Here is a 15,808-nt window from a genome sequence, read left to right as displayed (position 1 = left end):
GGCCATCTCCCCATTTGCACACAAATATGCGAGTCGCTCCAGGATATATCTTTTTTGTGCTATGTTCTCATGGCACTGCCTTCATCTTGTCCCCAGCCCTTCAGAGAAACGGGCCTAAGGTTACGGTGGGGGAGAGGCCAGGTACTGTTAGAGGGCTGGATTATTTTTATTTAGTTATGTATTTGTCAAATGTATATGGCCGCACGTTTCACATGATGTAACACTGGATGGTACACAATTAAATCTATTCATCAAACCTACTACAAAACCAATTAGAAATGATAAACAAATAAGGCAAGATCACAAGGATGAGAATATTACACACAATGCAGCCAAAGCACAGGCTCCCTATTACTAGGAGGTCTCCAGACTTGCTGGGGGAAAAATACATATATCATATTTCAAGGGCTTTCTGGAAGGCTAACCTTACCTTGAAAGGATGACATTCTGGAGGGTCTTAGCAGAAAAGAGTCACCTCCTAGCAGTGGTGGGATTCAATTTTTTTTTACTACCATTTCTGTGGGCATGGCCTGGTGGGCGTGACAGGGAAAGGCTACTGTAAAATCTCCAGTCAGAGGTGGGATTTGCCAGTTCTCTGAACTACTCAAAATTTCCGCTACCGGTTCTCCAGAACTGATCAGAACCTGCTGAATACCACCTCTGTCTTGTTGCTGGTTTTATGGTGTCCAGAGTACATCCAGTGAGATGGGCAGCTGTATAATTTTGCTAAACAAACAAAATAGACATACATAGTGATTCATTCACTGTCAGTAAAATATAATTATAAATATTGCCAGGGGCTGGTAACTGACAAATAGTATTTATTTTATAACAGATCATAAACACTCATCATGATAATAAACTAGCTGATCTAATGTAAAGAACCCAGAATCCATCCTTCTCCAACAGTACTATCAACAGTTCTTTCTGAATATTTATTGTTATTTAGTTCTGTATCGCTCTTCCTCCTAGAGTGGAAACCACAGTATACTTGTAACTCTGACATTTCAAGAATAGCTTCATTTTTATTCTATTCTATTTGATGTTGTATTGTTTTCATTTTTAAAAAATGAATCTACTTGTGTTTGCGTCTATTGCTTTACTGCTGATTGTTTTATTTAACATTTGATGCCTTTTTTATGTACTACTCTGGGTTTGCACCCTAGAAGAAGGAGTAATATAGAACTAAAATAACAATAACAATAAATATTATATTGCAATAATCCAAATGTGTGGTTATTAAGACAGAAAACAATAAGTGAGCCTAGGCTAAATGTGGGATAAATAGAGCTGGTATGCTAGCTGAAGCCAAGAATAACTACGAGTAGAATTCAACTTACAACCACAATTGAGCCCAAAATTTATGTTGTTAAATGAGAAATTTGTTAAGTGAGTTTTGCCCCATTTTACAATCTTCCTTACCACAGTTGTTAAGTGAATCATTGCAGTTGTTAAGTTAGTAACATGGTTGTTAAGTGAATCTGCCTTCCCCACTGACTTTGCTTGTCAGGAGATTACAAAAGCTGTTCACATGACTCTGGGACACTGCATCCCTCATAAGTATGAATCAGTTGCCAATTGGCCAAATTTTGATCACATAACTATGGGAATGCTGCAATGATTGAAAGTGTGAAAAGCCATCATAAGTCACTTTTTTGAGTGCTGTTGTAACTTTGAATGCTCACCAAAGGAACTGTTGTCACTCGAGGACTTCTTATATAGACTAGAACAGGAGTTGCCAACTTTTTGGACCTCAGGGATCACCAAATTCATAATTTTAAATCCCGTGGACCAGAGACCCTGGGAGAATCCCCAAAAAGTCTGTAGGAAAATTCCCCATCCCGTTTTCCTACTGATCGATCATTCTTTATTTGGGATCGCAGGATACCGTTCTCAGGGGGAGAAAGAGAGAGAGAGAGAGACTATTGGCTTCATGCAAAGAAAACAGTAGAAGCAGCAGAAGTCTTTCTTTCTCTTCCCCTAACTCCACCAGAAATGAGTCTTTGTGAGACTTGTCATGCCGGCGCAGCCTCTTGGAGTAGGGTGCCTTGCAGAATCCCAAAGACTCATTTCTGGCGGAGTTTGGGGGAGAGAAAGAAAGACTTTTGCTGCTTTCCTTGTATGCAGCCAAAAGCAAAAGAAAAAAGAAGCAGAAAGAAGCAGCCCGGTGGCCAGGTGAGGCGCGTGGGGTAAGTAGGGCAAGTTCACCTCCTCTGCCCTTTCTCTCCTCCCCTCACTACCTCGTGTTGTTTGCAATGCAAGTGACGCAAGCCTTGTGTTCCCATGAGCCATGTGGGCAGTGCAGCCTTGTGTTCCTGTGCAGCCTGGATTAATTGCTTTGGGGGTAACATTTCTCTGTGGGCCACCAAAATTTTCTTGTGGATCACCAATGGGCTGAGGACCACTGGTTGGCGACCACTGGACTAGAATCAAGGAGAGTCTCTAAGCTTGAACTTGGTTGCTTGGAAGGAATGTTGCATCGTCCAGAGCAGGCCACCTTTCTAATTCCAAGAGAAGCACGTAACTATGATACTTATCTTATGGGATTTAGCTCCATTTTGTTCTCCTCCATTGCCTTATTGCTTTCCCATGCGTGCTCCCCACATCAGCACAAATTCATCTGAAATGTTTGAGGTCTCATAGACAAGTTGAGAATAAATCATACTGTCAGAAATTAGTCTCTATTATATTTTGACATTTCTTCCTCATAGGTTCTGTCAGTGCACAGTGTGATAACCATGGCCGATGTCGCTGCAAACCTGGTGTGACAGGTGATAAATGTGACCGATGCCAGCATAATTTCCATTCCTTCTCTGAGGCTGGATGCATAGCTGTTGGGCAAATACAGTAAGTACCTTCAGGTTTATGGAACTGTCAATCATGGATAATTGTGTCTTTGTGGAAATTCAGATTTCCTTCAATAAGGCAACAAAAACAAATTTGGTGGATTTTCTATGCTTTTACATAAAGAAGCTCTGAAGCATAGATTTCCCTTTCCATTTGCTAAAAATGCTACATAGACTGTATATCGGAAACTGCATTTTTCAATTTTGCTGATCCTAGTGAGAATACATGATTGAATTTCTCCAGTTTTAAACATCTCCAGTTTTAAACATCTCTTTAGGCTTATTGCATATAGATTGCAAAAGTCCAAAAAAACCACTAGATGGCAGGGAAGGAATGGAGTTTTCCCTATTTCTTTACTACCCTCTTGTGGTCACTCAGATTTTGCAGCCCACATATAGTACTTACGCATTGGGAGATATGTAAGAATCAGAGGACACTGCCTTCTTTGTGAAGATACATTTTTCTCAGCAGGGACCCTGCAATTGAGAAACAATTTGACAGTCTGTGTTTTATGGATGGAGTGATATTATTAGGAATGCTGAAAGAATTTGATCTTTCTGTACTCAATGGTGAACTGAAGTGACCTCCATTGCTGATGGGAGGATCAGAACATCTAATCCATACAATTTTTCAGTATGAATGTTGCAGTGGAATATTTAGCTCAATGACCGTAATGCATTAAATATGCATATTTTGAGGGAACCTGCATTAAAAGCAAGTATTTAAATCCTATATATTCTATGTATAGAATGAACTCAACAATGAAAGAACAGTTGAAAAAGTAATGCAAAACAAAAATAATTCCATTTGCTCCTAGGTCTGGCCTGAAGACTATAAGTATACTATTTAGAAAGTGATATATTCTCATCTTTCCATTCATGTCATAACAAGAGCAGTTCGGTACAAACATTTGTACCCAGCCCAGTGACATATGTCACTCTCACTTTCACATTGAATGATACAGTCTCTAACCCAGGCTTTCTCAATCCAATAAGGCTAGCTGGGGAATTCTGGGAACTGAAACCCAGATATTTAAAAATTGCTAAGATTGAGAAAAACTGTTCCAATCTATGCTCTATAATCTATACTCTAGTATGATTTTCACTTGATACACACTATGTTTCTTTTCTCTGTCTACTTATAGTTCATTGAGAAGATCAAAGCTTCTATCTACTGCCAAGTAAAATGGCTTTACATTTGTTGCATTAAACATCTTGGTAGGGGTAGATTCTGTCAAATAAATATGTGGTCAGTGGCTGGGAAGTATCATCTGCTTTAAATAGTGAGGAAAAGGGGCATTAAAAAAAAATCAAGAAGCCCAGGGCAACCAAGTCCTACTCTGGAATTAACTGTTAAGGAACAACAGGAGTCATGATTTTAAAACTCATGTTTTTAATGGAGGCTCAAACAAGCAACAATAACACATTGCTCACTTTTTCAACTTTGTTATTGTCCATGACTGTAAGTAGGCTTTGGATTTAAAAACAACAACAACCAGTATATATGATGACACCACAATCTGTAACTGCAACACTTCGTATCTTGAAAAACATGCTGCACTTTAATTCTGATCATATAAATTGAGCAGCAATTATTTTTCAGAAAAATACCATCATCAATACAAAAGGATTTTCAGTACAGACTGTGTTCTTTAACTGTTCTGTTCATTTTTTGGATAATTCCACTATTCTCTCTCATCAGTTGATCATGTGAATTTTCTGGTTTTTCTCTAGGAAAAAAAAGGATGTTAGGGATGAAAGAAAGTGATCAGTAGCATGTGGCACACAATATACCTGTAAAGTGTAGCATATAAAGGACAGTCAACAGAAGAAAAGAAGTCCAATTACCATAATTCAATTTTTCAGACTGTTTTGTTATTATTATTATTTTATTTTAAACTAAATAGCAGAATAAAACACAATTATGATTCAAATACATACATTCTTGAGAAAAAAAATCATAAAAAGTGTTTTAAAACAGTGAAAAAAGTATAATATATCACTATAACAGTTAACAATTACAATTCTATATGTACTTATCTAACATAAATATTATTCACACTGTCTAATGGATGAACAATTGTACAGTACTGAATTACAGTACTGTATTTCTATATACAATATGTTCAATAGTTTGATCTGATTAATTGGGTTCAGCCTTGTTTTATTCTGTTTGTTGTTTATAGAAATATTTGCAAATTCCCTGAAACCGAAGTTAGATATAACGGTGTGTTTTATATTCCCAGGAACATTCAGTGTAATTGTGATCCATCTGGAAGCACAGGGCAATGCATTTCTGGACGTTGTGTCTGCAAGGCTGAAGTTGCAGGAGAGCGATGTGACAGGTGTGGGCATGTAGTTTCTATGGCTAAAAGGTTTTGCTTTGTTTTTATAGGAGGGGGCATGCATCAGAGAATCTATGCTTAGTGGTTCCAAATCACCTTTCAATCAGATTTTAGTGAATGAGCCCACATAAATTATCCTGTATCTGATGCATTACTAATCCAGATTATTGAACAGAGTGAATCAAAGGTCATTTCCTCAGCAACAATTCATAACACCTGGAGTCATCCAACCATCACTGTACCCAATGAACAGTAATGAGGCGCTCTATATTACTTCAGTGATTGCTGCTTGATGCTAAGATAACATTTTAATTTGGTGTTTCTCTAGCTTAGTACTTAATAACTATTATGTATGCACTTCAACTCTCGGCATGCTGGCTGGGGAATTCTGGGAGTTGAAGTGCATACCTCTTAAAGTTGCTAAGGTTGAGAAACACTGCTCTAATCGTTAGAAATAGCCAAAGTCAGTACATAAAGTAAGGAAGCTGGTGTGACAAATTACAATGTTAAATTCTGACCCTCTCCGTTTCTTTGAGGAAAGATTTGTGGGTTTCAGGGTTTTTCAAAATATGCTTCTCTATAATGTCCAATTTGATAGAACAGAACTTTGGGAAGCCAAAAACAACAACTATAAAACAACTGTGTCAAATAACTAGAAAATAAATGAAAAGCAAAGCCCTGACATTATTTTTTTTTAGGGAGGGGAGGCTGGAGGGGAGCAGGATCTTGCATCAAACAACAATGCAGACAAAAGAATTGTTGAAAAATTATTTCTTTCCCCAGGTAATTAGGCATCATCTACTTGGGCCAGGCCTCAGATGATTAAACAAACAAATGCCTTCCACTTTGATCTGTCCTTGATGACCACAATTTTTTGAAAGACATTGCATCAATAACGCTCATGCAATCCATCCACCTTGTCCATTATCTCCCCCTTCTACTTTATTCAACTTTGCTAGCATAGTTGTTCATCTGCCTTCATCTCATATGTAAAATAATTGTCTCTAGGGAATTGTAGTCTTGATTTCATTCAGAACCAACTGATTGTTTGCTTTTTTTCCAAATTATGATTCAGAACTCTCTCTCACCCCTTTTCAGTGTTCACCTTTCACAGCCTTACATAGAAATATCATTATTCTTCATTGTCCTGTCTAGGTTTGTCACTGCTGTCCCCTCTAGGATTAATCTCCTCTTGACTTCTCCACCCCATTGTCTTCCTATTATTGAGCCCATGTAAACAGAACTGTCTACTTCCTTCATGTCTACATCAAATCTGAATTTATCAAGAGGACTGGTTGGTCTCATTTTTGTCTTTTTACTATTGAATGTAAATCCTGATTTTTTTTTCTTTTCACATTTTAATTTTTCTAAAAAGCCTTCTAAGACTTGTGTACTTTGACACCATGTTGTCCTCTTTCTCAAATTGTTAGTGAGTCAATCACCAATTTTGAATTCCAGCCGTCAGTTCCTCCATTCCTGTTAGTTTTATAATGGATTCACTGTGTAAGTTAAATAGATAACAGATATTTCACTACAAAATAATTTCTTACAATAGGTTTTTGTTCATTGCAAAGGTTTCAGATTTATCAAGTACTCTGGCAAACTCTCTAGCCTTAATATATTCCATATTTTAGCACAAATTATTCAATCAAGGGCTTTTCTGTAGTAAATAAAGCAAAAGTTTAAAAAGTCCTTAAATTTTCTAGCTGTTTTAGTCATCAACTATTTGATCTCTTGCCCTTCTGCCTTTTAAAAAAGATACTTGGACATTTTGCACTTATCTTTCCATGTATAGCTCAACTGTTCTTTGTACGATTGTAAGCAAAAATTTGCTCACAGCATGTAGGAACTGGTAATTTGGACATTTGCTTGCATCAACTTTCTTAGTATAATTATACCAATGTTTTCACATTTCTGAGCCACAAAAAATATTGTTCCTTATTTGCTGACAAGGAGTATTTAACACTTGCTTCCTCTCCTGCAGCTTTAAATACTTCCATAGGTATTTCACTCCAGGTGCTTTGATTTTTCTAATATCCATAGATCCTTGTGATGAGCCCAGTGGTATTCAGAAGTCAAGATGCAGCATAACTATATAGGTTCACACTTCTTCTTTAAGCAAAAAGAGGATAATGCCATGTCTCTGAGGGACTAGAAATACTGGGAAATGGTGGAATGGTGGAATGGTGGAAGTACTGGGAAATGGTGGAATGGAAGAAGAAATTGGGAATTAGAAGCAGGGGAGGAAGCTTTACAGGGCAGCTTTCTCAGAAGAAGTTCCACCATCAAGTCTGCAGAGCAGGATAACTACATGCTTATAGAAACACAAAACTGCTACTAAAATAAACGGTATCATTATGGCTAAGAGGAGTAAAGGAAAGCTCAGTTCAGTACAGGAAGTAGTTGAAACTATGTATTATAAAACAGAGGAAGTGGTCTCTATATAAGGTGTCATGTCTAGGCCTTAGAGAGCTAGAATTGATGGCAGTCCTATTTTAGAATTCACAGGGTGACATAATGAACAAGTCTAACTTTTTGCCAAAAAAAAATCCTAGGGCATCGCCTCCTGCATCCAGCTTCAAAGAATTCTGCCCATTTTTTTCTTTAAAAATCTGTACTATTTTGACATCTTTGCAGCTGATATACAGTGTGTATAATTGAATATTTTTAAGAGAAGAAATAAAAAGTATTTGTCAATTATATATTTGTGTCTGTAATAAGGTGTGCCTTGAATTAAATTGCTTGTCAGAAGGCAACCTGATTTCTTCCTCAGAAACTTTCAGGCCAAATCTATGTTAGTTCTCAAGTACATTCTGTCCTTTTTTAGCCAGTTATTACAGCTTTCTCCAAAGCACATTCAAGTGAAGGAATCTCTTCCTGTTGCAAAGATTCACATATCATAAAGATCTTAAAACAGAACAACACATATTCGTTTTGTGTTGTCTGAGACCATGAGTCTTTGAATCTACATGCCTGTGAATGTTTTGCAACGAATGAAGTATGCAAACAACCATAGGGCTGTGATGTTTTGTTTGTTTTCTAGCAGCAACAAGCTAAATGTGAAATTCCACTTTGCTTTTAAGTCTAACAACTTTTGATTACTAATAACTTCTCTATACGTTGTGCTTTTATATTTGTTGACATGAAATACATTTATCATGTTCGCAGCCTAATGTATACTTATATTCAAGGGTGGGCTTCAAATAGTTTAACAACCGGTTCTCTGCCTGGTTGCTGGATGGGCATGGCCATAGTGGGCATGGCCTAGTCAGCCTCCTGCATCACCCTGGGAGTAAAAACGGGCTGCAGGGGGCTGTTTTTGCCCTCCTTGGGCTCCGGAGGCTCTCTGGAGGCTGGAAACCTGCCCATTTCCAGCCTTCTGGAACTTCCGGGAGGCCCACTTTTTGCTTTCCCTGAGCCTCTGCACGGACCCTGCACTTACCTGCAATCCAAAACAGGCCATGTGGGGATTCCTGGGAGGGGATGGGTGGGGTGGGTGGGGCTAGCCAAGGGTGGGATTTGCTGGTTTGCCAAACTGGCCACAAAATTAACAACCGGTTCACCTGAACTAGTGTGAACCGAATAGCAGCCCATCGGCCCTGCTTATGTTATGGTCTGCAAATATACAAAATCTAGACATAGATTTTGAGTAGAGTAGAGTAGAGTAGAGTAGAGTAGAGTAGAGTAGAAGAGAGGAGAGGAGAGGAGAGGAGAAGAGAAGAGAAGAGAAGAGAAGAGAAGAGAAGAGAAGAGAAGAGAAGAGAAGAGAATAACAGAGTTGGAAGGGACCTTGGAGGTCTTCTAGTCCAACCCCCTGCTTAGGCAGGAAACCCTACACCCGGAGTGTCAAACTCGATTTCATTGAGGGCTGCATCAGAGTTGTGTTTGACCTCAAGGGCCAGAGTGGGCATGGCCAGAGTGGGCATGGCCAGCTTGACATTACTCGTGTCAGGGGTGCCTATGGCCCAAGCACTCTGCCAGAGAAAATGGGCTCCCGAGATCTGTTTTTGGCTGGGACAGCCTCCTGCAACCCTCTGCCCACAAAAAAAGGAGCTTGGGAGGCACCGCGGGCTGATCCTTTGCTATTTCTAGGGCTCCCGCATGGGCTAGATCTAAGTACTCTGCGGGCTGGATCTGGCCCTGGGGCTTGAGTTTGCCCTATACCATTTCAGATAAATGGTTATCCAATCTCTTCTTAAAAACTCCCAGTGTTGGAGAATTTACAACTTCTGGAGGCAAGTTGTTCCACTGATTAATTGTTCTAACTGTCAGTAAATTTCCCCTTAGTTTTAGGTTGATTCTGTCCTTGATTAGTTTCCACCCATTTGGAACAGGGGGCAAATTAATTTATTTGGCTATTTCAATTTCTGATGGAGTATGAAAAAGGATTGATATCTGCAATGTATCTGGATGTATATCTGGATGTATAATCCAGCACTCATGTACTTGATATTGATCCGATATCAAAAGTTATGTTATTAATATACAAATTAAGTATAGACTGTAATTTGCTTGCTAATCCAGATGGCTCTATACCCGAATTTTACTGCAAACAATATAGACGGTGGCTTTCATATGCTCTATTTGAGCTTAATGATAGCCATTCTACCATAAAAGGATCATTTGACTAGAAACACACTGCCTCTTCCCAGTGATAGCCTAGATAATGATAGTTAATCTCAAAGTCCAGATACGGTTTTTTTTTCCTGCTAGTTAGAGGTTTCTTCAGGCTAGATATTGAAATATGTTCATATTGCAACAGTTAAGCAGAGAAATCCAAAACAGAAATGTGTCAAAAATGTTTAAGAGATCCTGCAATTTGGTGTCTTGATTTTTCTTCTCACACAGATGCAAGGAGGGCTATTATAACTTAAATGCGAGGAATCCAGAGGGCTGTTCTCCATGCTTTTGTTATGGACATTCAACGACATGCTCCAGTGGGGAAAATTATAGTGTCTATAAAATTACATCTACATTTCAAGAAGGTAAAACACTTTCTCTTATTTGCATGATCTGCATTCTTTTCCTGATTATACAACTGCTTTAGTTTCCCAGGTTTGCTTTGTTCTGTCTGACAAGAGTTCAGATTGATCCATACTTAGGGACAGCCAGCATCTGAGTGCAATCTCTGTCTCACCATCTCTCCCTCTCTCCCACACCCCTCTCTCATCTATGATTCATTCTTCTCTTTCAATCTGGATGTAAAAGAAGATATCACAGCAATGTTGAATACAGACCACAATTCAGTATATGACTACATCAGATATTACTAGCATAGAGACTGGCTGGCAACAATGACCTTGGGTGAGTTTCACACAGAGATCTGAGTCCTTGCTGAGACATACTGGCTCCAATTCCCACCCCTGCTAGTCACGAAATTATCTTTCTATATTTTCATTCCCCCTCAGCATATTTAGCATATCATTCCCTTCTGTTACTTATTTGCATTTTACTGAAGAGCTCTTTGAGTTTTAAGTGAACTTCCAAGAATCTCCATGCTTTTTTCAGACATGCCAATCCAGAAGGTTAAACAGTGTGTGATTCGGATTTCTTTAAAACAAGAGTAAAACAGTATAAGGGCTTCTTACAGATATCAGTGAAGGAGCTATGGTTGGACTTTGGACAAAAATCCAGGGAGCTGCAACCTTGGGTTCTCAAATGACCAGTAGATGTTGAGAACAAGAGTAAGTGAGCCCAACATCAATAACTGGAAATGCTCTGGTCATCCGGTCCTTCTTTATAAAACTGTCCTCAAGGAGCAAGGCAGAAAGTGATAGCCTGCTTCGGGCATACTAGCTTCATATCTCTAAAATGTTCCAGGGTTCTCAAGTAACATGTTTACAAGGAAGAGATGTGCTGGAACATTCTTATTATAGAAAGTAATTTTTTTCAGCAAGGAACCATTCTACGCAAAATCATCTTCTTAGCTTAGAACCAGGCAGTACTGGCTAGAAGTACTCCTTCTTTGCCTCCTTGTATTCAGAAAATCACTACAGCTAGTCCTTGGCTTACAACAATTAATTTAGTGACTGTTTGAAGTTTCAGTAGCACTGGAAAAAAGTGACTTATATGACCATTTTTCACACGACGGTTACAGTATCTCCATGCTCACGTGATTAGAATTCTGACACTTGTCCCGGGGTCATGGGGTCATATTTTGAAACTTTCTGACAAGCAAAATCAACCGGGAAACCAGAGTCAGTTAACAGCCATGTTATCAATTTAACAACTGCTGTGATTCACTTAACAACTGTGGAAAGAAAAGTTGTAAATGGCACAAAACTCACTTAAGAATTAACTCGTTAGCAACAGAAATTTTGGGCTCAATTGTGGTCATAAGTTGAGGACTACGTGTATAGTAGGAATGCATTGGCCTCAGTTTCAATGACACACTATGGCTAAAGTTGTTTCTGTCCTGTCACGTTTCCTGAATCCACAGTGTCTGCGGACTGGATTTCCAACTCAGTTCAGTAAGCTGTGCTTTTCTTGTATTCCAGGTGTTGAAGGTTGGCAAGCTCAAGAAAATGGATCCCCATTACAGCTCCAATGGTCTCCACAGCACAAGGAAATTTCTGTGGCCTCTAGAAGGCTGGGTTCTAGCTATTTCGTAGCTCCAGGTGCATATTTCCATATCTTATTGTGGAGAGGAATACCTCTAAGGGACATTTCAGCAAAATCTTCATTTTAATTGTTCCTATATAATCATATATTCCAGCTTAGGTCCCATTTATAGTCACATATGTTTTTTTAGTTTTGAGGTTTTATTGAGGTATATTACTTTATTGTAGTGTGAATAACATAGAGCAAATGACAACATGGTTTTCTGTCATCCTTTAGCCAACATTCCTCATAGTTAGTATAGCCACATGAAAAAAGTGAAAAATTTCAACTATCTCCAAATATTTCATTTTAGGAAAATTATTTAAATTTAATTCAATTTGACCAGTTAGGCACTTCAATTAAAAAATAAAATAAAAAAAGTCTGCTGCTTCAATAAGGAGCTGTAGAGGATGTAAAATGATCTAGCTTGTATATCAATATATAACTTACCAAAAGCCTTGAATACTTGGACCTGAATAGTTATGGATCCTAAATATACAGCAAACATGCAATGAATGATTATCCTGCTGAACAAAGAAGTTGTATTAAACTTGTTGATGCAGACATACATTCACTTTTCTTGGTTAGTTAGCTTTACAGAGAACAGGGAGATGCTTACAGGGGTAGGATTCAAATTTTTAACAACCGGCTCTGTGGGCATGGCTAGGTGGGCATGGCCATGTGACTGAGTGGGCGTGGCTTCTCCTTTTTTTGGCAGCACCCCCTCCCCATTTTGGGGGCCTTCTGGGCCTCAGGAAAGCCTCCTTGGGGATCAGCTGTGCCGGGGATTCCCCTTGCTGTCTTACTGCTTCACCCAGGAAGTTTCCCTGGGTCCCAGGAAGGGAAAAAATGGAGTGTGGGGGTGCTGCGTCCCCCCTCCATTTTGGGCCTTCCTGAGCCTCAGGGAACCCTCCTGGGTGAAGCAGTAAGACAGCAAGGGGAATCCCCGGCACAGCTGATCATAGGAACAGCTGATCATTGGGAGGGGGGGGGAAAGAAATACCTTAAGGAGTGACTGGGCAGGGGAGAACGCAGTCAGCGATGTTGGGCATGCATGCGCGATGAGGACTGACTGAGCCAGGAGGGGAGGGGTGGGCAGAGAGGGGCAGGGCCAGCCAGGGGCACGATTTGCTTGTTCTCTGAACTGTGCAGAATCATAACAACCGGTTCTGTAGAACCAGTCCGAACTGGTAGAATCCCGCCCCTGGATGCCTAATACTAAGTTAGATCATTCATCCATCTAGTTCAGCATTGTTGACACTGATCTATGGCAGATTTTCAAAGATTTGAGATTGGAACCTTTCCCAGTGTTACCTAGAGATGCTGGAATAGATTTTGTAATGTAAATGTGTTTTCAGCCACTACTGTGGCGTTTTCCCAGCAAACCTCTTGAGGAAGACCAGATCTGAAATAATTAAAACCTAAGCAAATCAAAGTAATTTGATCACTTTTAGTCAAATTTAAAGTGTCTAACTCTAAACAAATTAAATTAATTGTTTAAGAGCACTTCTACACAAACGCCATTCCTCAAATGCCCAGAAAGAGTTGATGGTGATAATTCTTGTTTAAACTTCTGCCTACTGGAAAGGCTAACAAAAACATAGAATCCCTGCCATGTCTCAATAATCTTCTCACAGAGGAAGGAAAGAAGTTCAGTAGCTTAATAATTGGAACAGCCAAATGTTGGAAAGAAATTAGGAAACAGACTTGTCAGGCTATCAGCAAAATGACTCTTTGAAAACTGACTAGAACAGGGCAAAGTTTGATTGGGTAGGAAATCTGACAAAACAAAAGTCAAGTTTGAAAATTAACTGGATTCAGCTGGAAAATTCCAGAAAAAAGAGCCCCCGAAGCATCTCTACAGGAAAGGCAGTCAGACATATTTAGGAATGTCTCTGCCTCTTTCATTCTAAATCCCCCCCGCTCTTCCATCCTAGTTTTTGAGATTTTCTAAAAAACCTTTGCAAAGCAGTGGCCATGAAGATATTGGCAGTTTCTTCAGGGGAGCATGTCTGTTTCTATCCTCCCCTTGTATTGCATCTCTGTGTTTGTGTTACTTTGGCCTAGGAAGCACAAGAGAAGCTGCAAATGCCTTTCCCATAAGGATGCTTTTTCCTGTAAGCCTGGCTGAATCCAGCCAGCCCATTGTCAAACCTCAATCTTTTGTAGGTTACAAGTTTGATCCCATTCTGTTCTGTTTTTACAAAGGTGATAGATAGGACAGACAGATGCAATCCTGAGTCCTTCTACATAATTTCTTTCCAATGTATTGTTAGGCTGGAAAAAAATTAAAAGCATAGTTTTGAAGCAGATTCAACTATATATCAGTTGAAATGGAAATAAATTGGGTAGACTTCCACAATACCGCTGACATCCAACGGAATATGTGCAGTCAGTTTAGAAAATCAATTTGGATGTACCCAAAGATCTTTCTGGTAAACTTAACATGTTTTTGTCTGAAACAGATTTAAAATATACAACTAAGTAAACAAGCAAGCCAACACAGAGATAGATTGTCCCAAAGGTGCTTTTCAAAAGGCAACTGGACTTTTTTGTGCTTTTCCTTGAAAACGTTTCTCTTCTCATCCAAGAAGTTTCTTCAGTTCTGGATGAATGGTGGGGAAATGATTGATTGGATGATTGAGAATCTCCATAGATGCATGGATTCTTAACTATGCCATAGCCATGCAATTAGAAGCTATGCGATGTTGCCCTTTAAGATTCATTGATTCTTTTGAAGTCCTCTCTGTTGCTCTAGAGTTAAGCTGATACTGTTGGGCAAAATTTTCCATGCTATTTTCTTTGAAAATGTCATCTGTGGAGACTATAAATTCTTATTTTGTATTGCTTTTTTTGCTATGCATTTTTTTTTGTAGCCAGGTTCCTCGGGAACCAGCAGCTGAGTTATGGACAGATGCTGTCTTTTGATTATCGAGTGAACCGACCTGGATTTCGCCCTTCACAGCACGACATCATCCTGGAAGGAGCTGGTTTAAGAGTCATGACCCAGTTTCCATCTAACGGCAGGATGCTGCCTTGTGGAATCATGAAGACATACACATTCAGGTAAATTGCCTGGGGCTCTCTCAAATATTAAAGACAACAGTACAGCTCCCTCAATGACACCCCATTACTAACTCTGGGATCACAAGATTCACTTATTCTGAGTCAGCCCTTGATGACTAACACAAAATGGTGTAAATTTGTGTGAACTATCACAGATGTATTATCTCAAACAAACAGTACTTCCATATCATGCAGTATCACCTTTATGCTTTTCAATATAGGCAGTCTGCCTATCAGTAAGGAAATGTCAAATAATCAAAAGCTGTTTAGAAGAAATCTATGTGGACAAGCTCTATAAGGTTTTATTTTACAACAAATTCATTGTTTAGATATGTAGTTTTGTAACTACGTCACGTGAACCTCCCAACTTTATGGAAGTGTGTTACGAATTCTGGGGGGAAAAAACCCCAGATCCTCCCTTGTAGCATAGAAGGACCTGTGCTAATGTAGTCTATGCACTGACTCCCCCAAAGTGACACAGAACCATAGCACAATACAGCTGGCTGGTACCTATTATTGGGGGTGGGCTTCAAAAATTTTAGCAAAGGATTCTCTGCCCGGTTGCTGAGTGGGTGTGGCCTAGTTGGTCTCCTGCACCACAGTGTGTGTGTGGGGGGTGCATTTTTGCCCTCCCTGAAGCCTCCAGGAAGGTGAAAACGACCTCCCTGGGCTCCAGAGACTCTCTGGAAGCTGGAAACGGGCCCTTTTTGGCCTTCCTGAACTTCCAGGAGGCCTGTTTTTTTACCCTCCGCACGCCTCCGCACGCGCCTTGCACTTACGTGCATCCAAAACGGGCCACATGGGGACTCCTGGGAGGGGCGGGGTGGGGTGGGCAGGGCCATCCAGGCGTGGGATTTGGGGGTTCTCTGAACTGCACAGAATCTTAGCTAGGGGCTCTCCCAAACCCCTGCAAACCCCCAGCAGCCCAACCCTGCCTATTATGGTACTTCA

The 15,808-nt window shown here is 39.7% G+C and overlaps 1 protein-coding gene across 1 annotated transcript in view; it reads left to right on the top strand.

The window, feature by feature from the left end:
• LAMC2 (laminin subunit gamma 2) overlaps positions 1 to 15,808 on the top strand; it is a 62,327-nt gene that overhangs the window by 15,740 nt on the left and 30,779 nt on the right. The window contains exons 3-7 of the mRNA XM_026703269.2: positions 2,712 to 2,847; positions 5,093 to 5,191; positions 10,040 to 10,176; positions 11,689 to 11,808; positions 14,668 to 14,857. Coding sequence (XP_026559054.1) covers positions 2,712 to 2,847; positions 5,093 to 5,191; positions 10,040 to 10,176; positions 11,689 to 11,808; positions 14,668 to 14,857 — 682 coding nt within the window. The remainder of the gene's footprint in view (positions 1 to 2,711; positions 2,848 to 5,092; positions 5,192 to 10,039; positions 10,177 to 11,688; positions 11,809 to 14,667; positions 14,858 to 15,808) is intronic.

The sequence above is a fragment of the Pseudonaja textilis genome, chromosome 3 (genome assembly GCF_049901715.1).
Source record: "Pseudonaja textilis isolate UNSWEBS1 chromosome 3, rPseTex1.2, whole genome shotgun sequence".
NCBI classification, from domain to species: Eukaryota; Metazoa; Chordata; class Lepidosauria; order Squamata; family Elapidae; genus Pseudonaja; species Pseudonaja textilis.
Note: the sequence above shows the minus strand (reverse complement) of the source record. Positions and strands in the feature narration are given on the sequence as shown.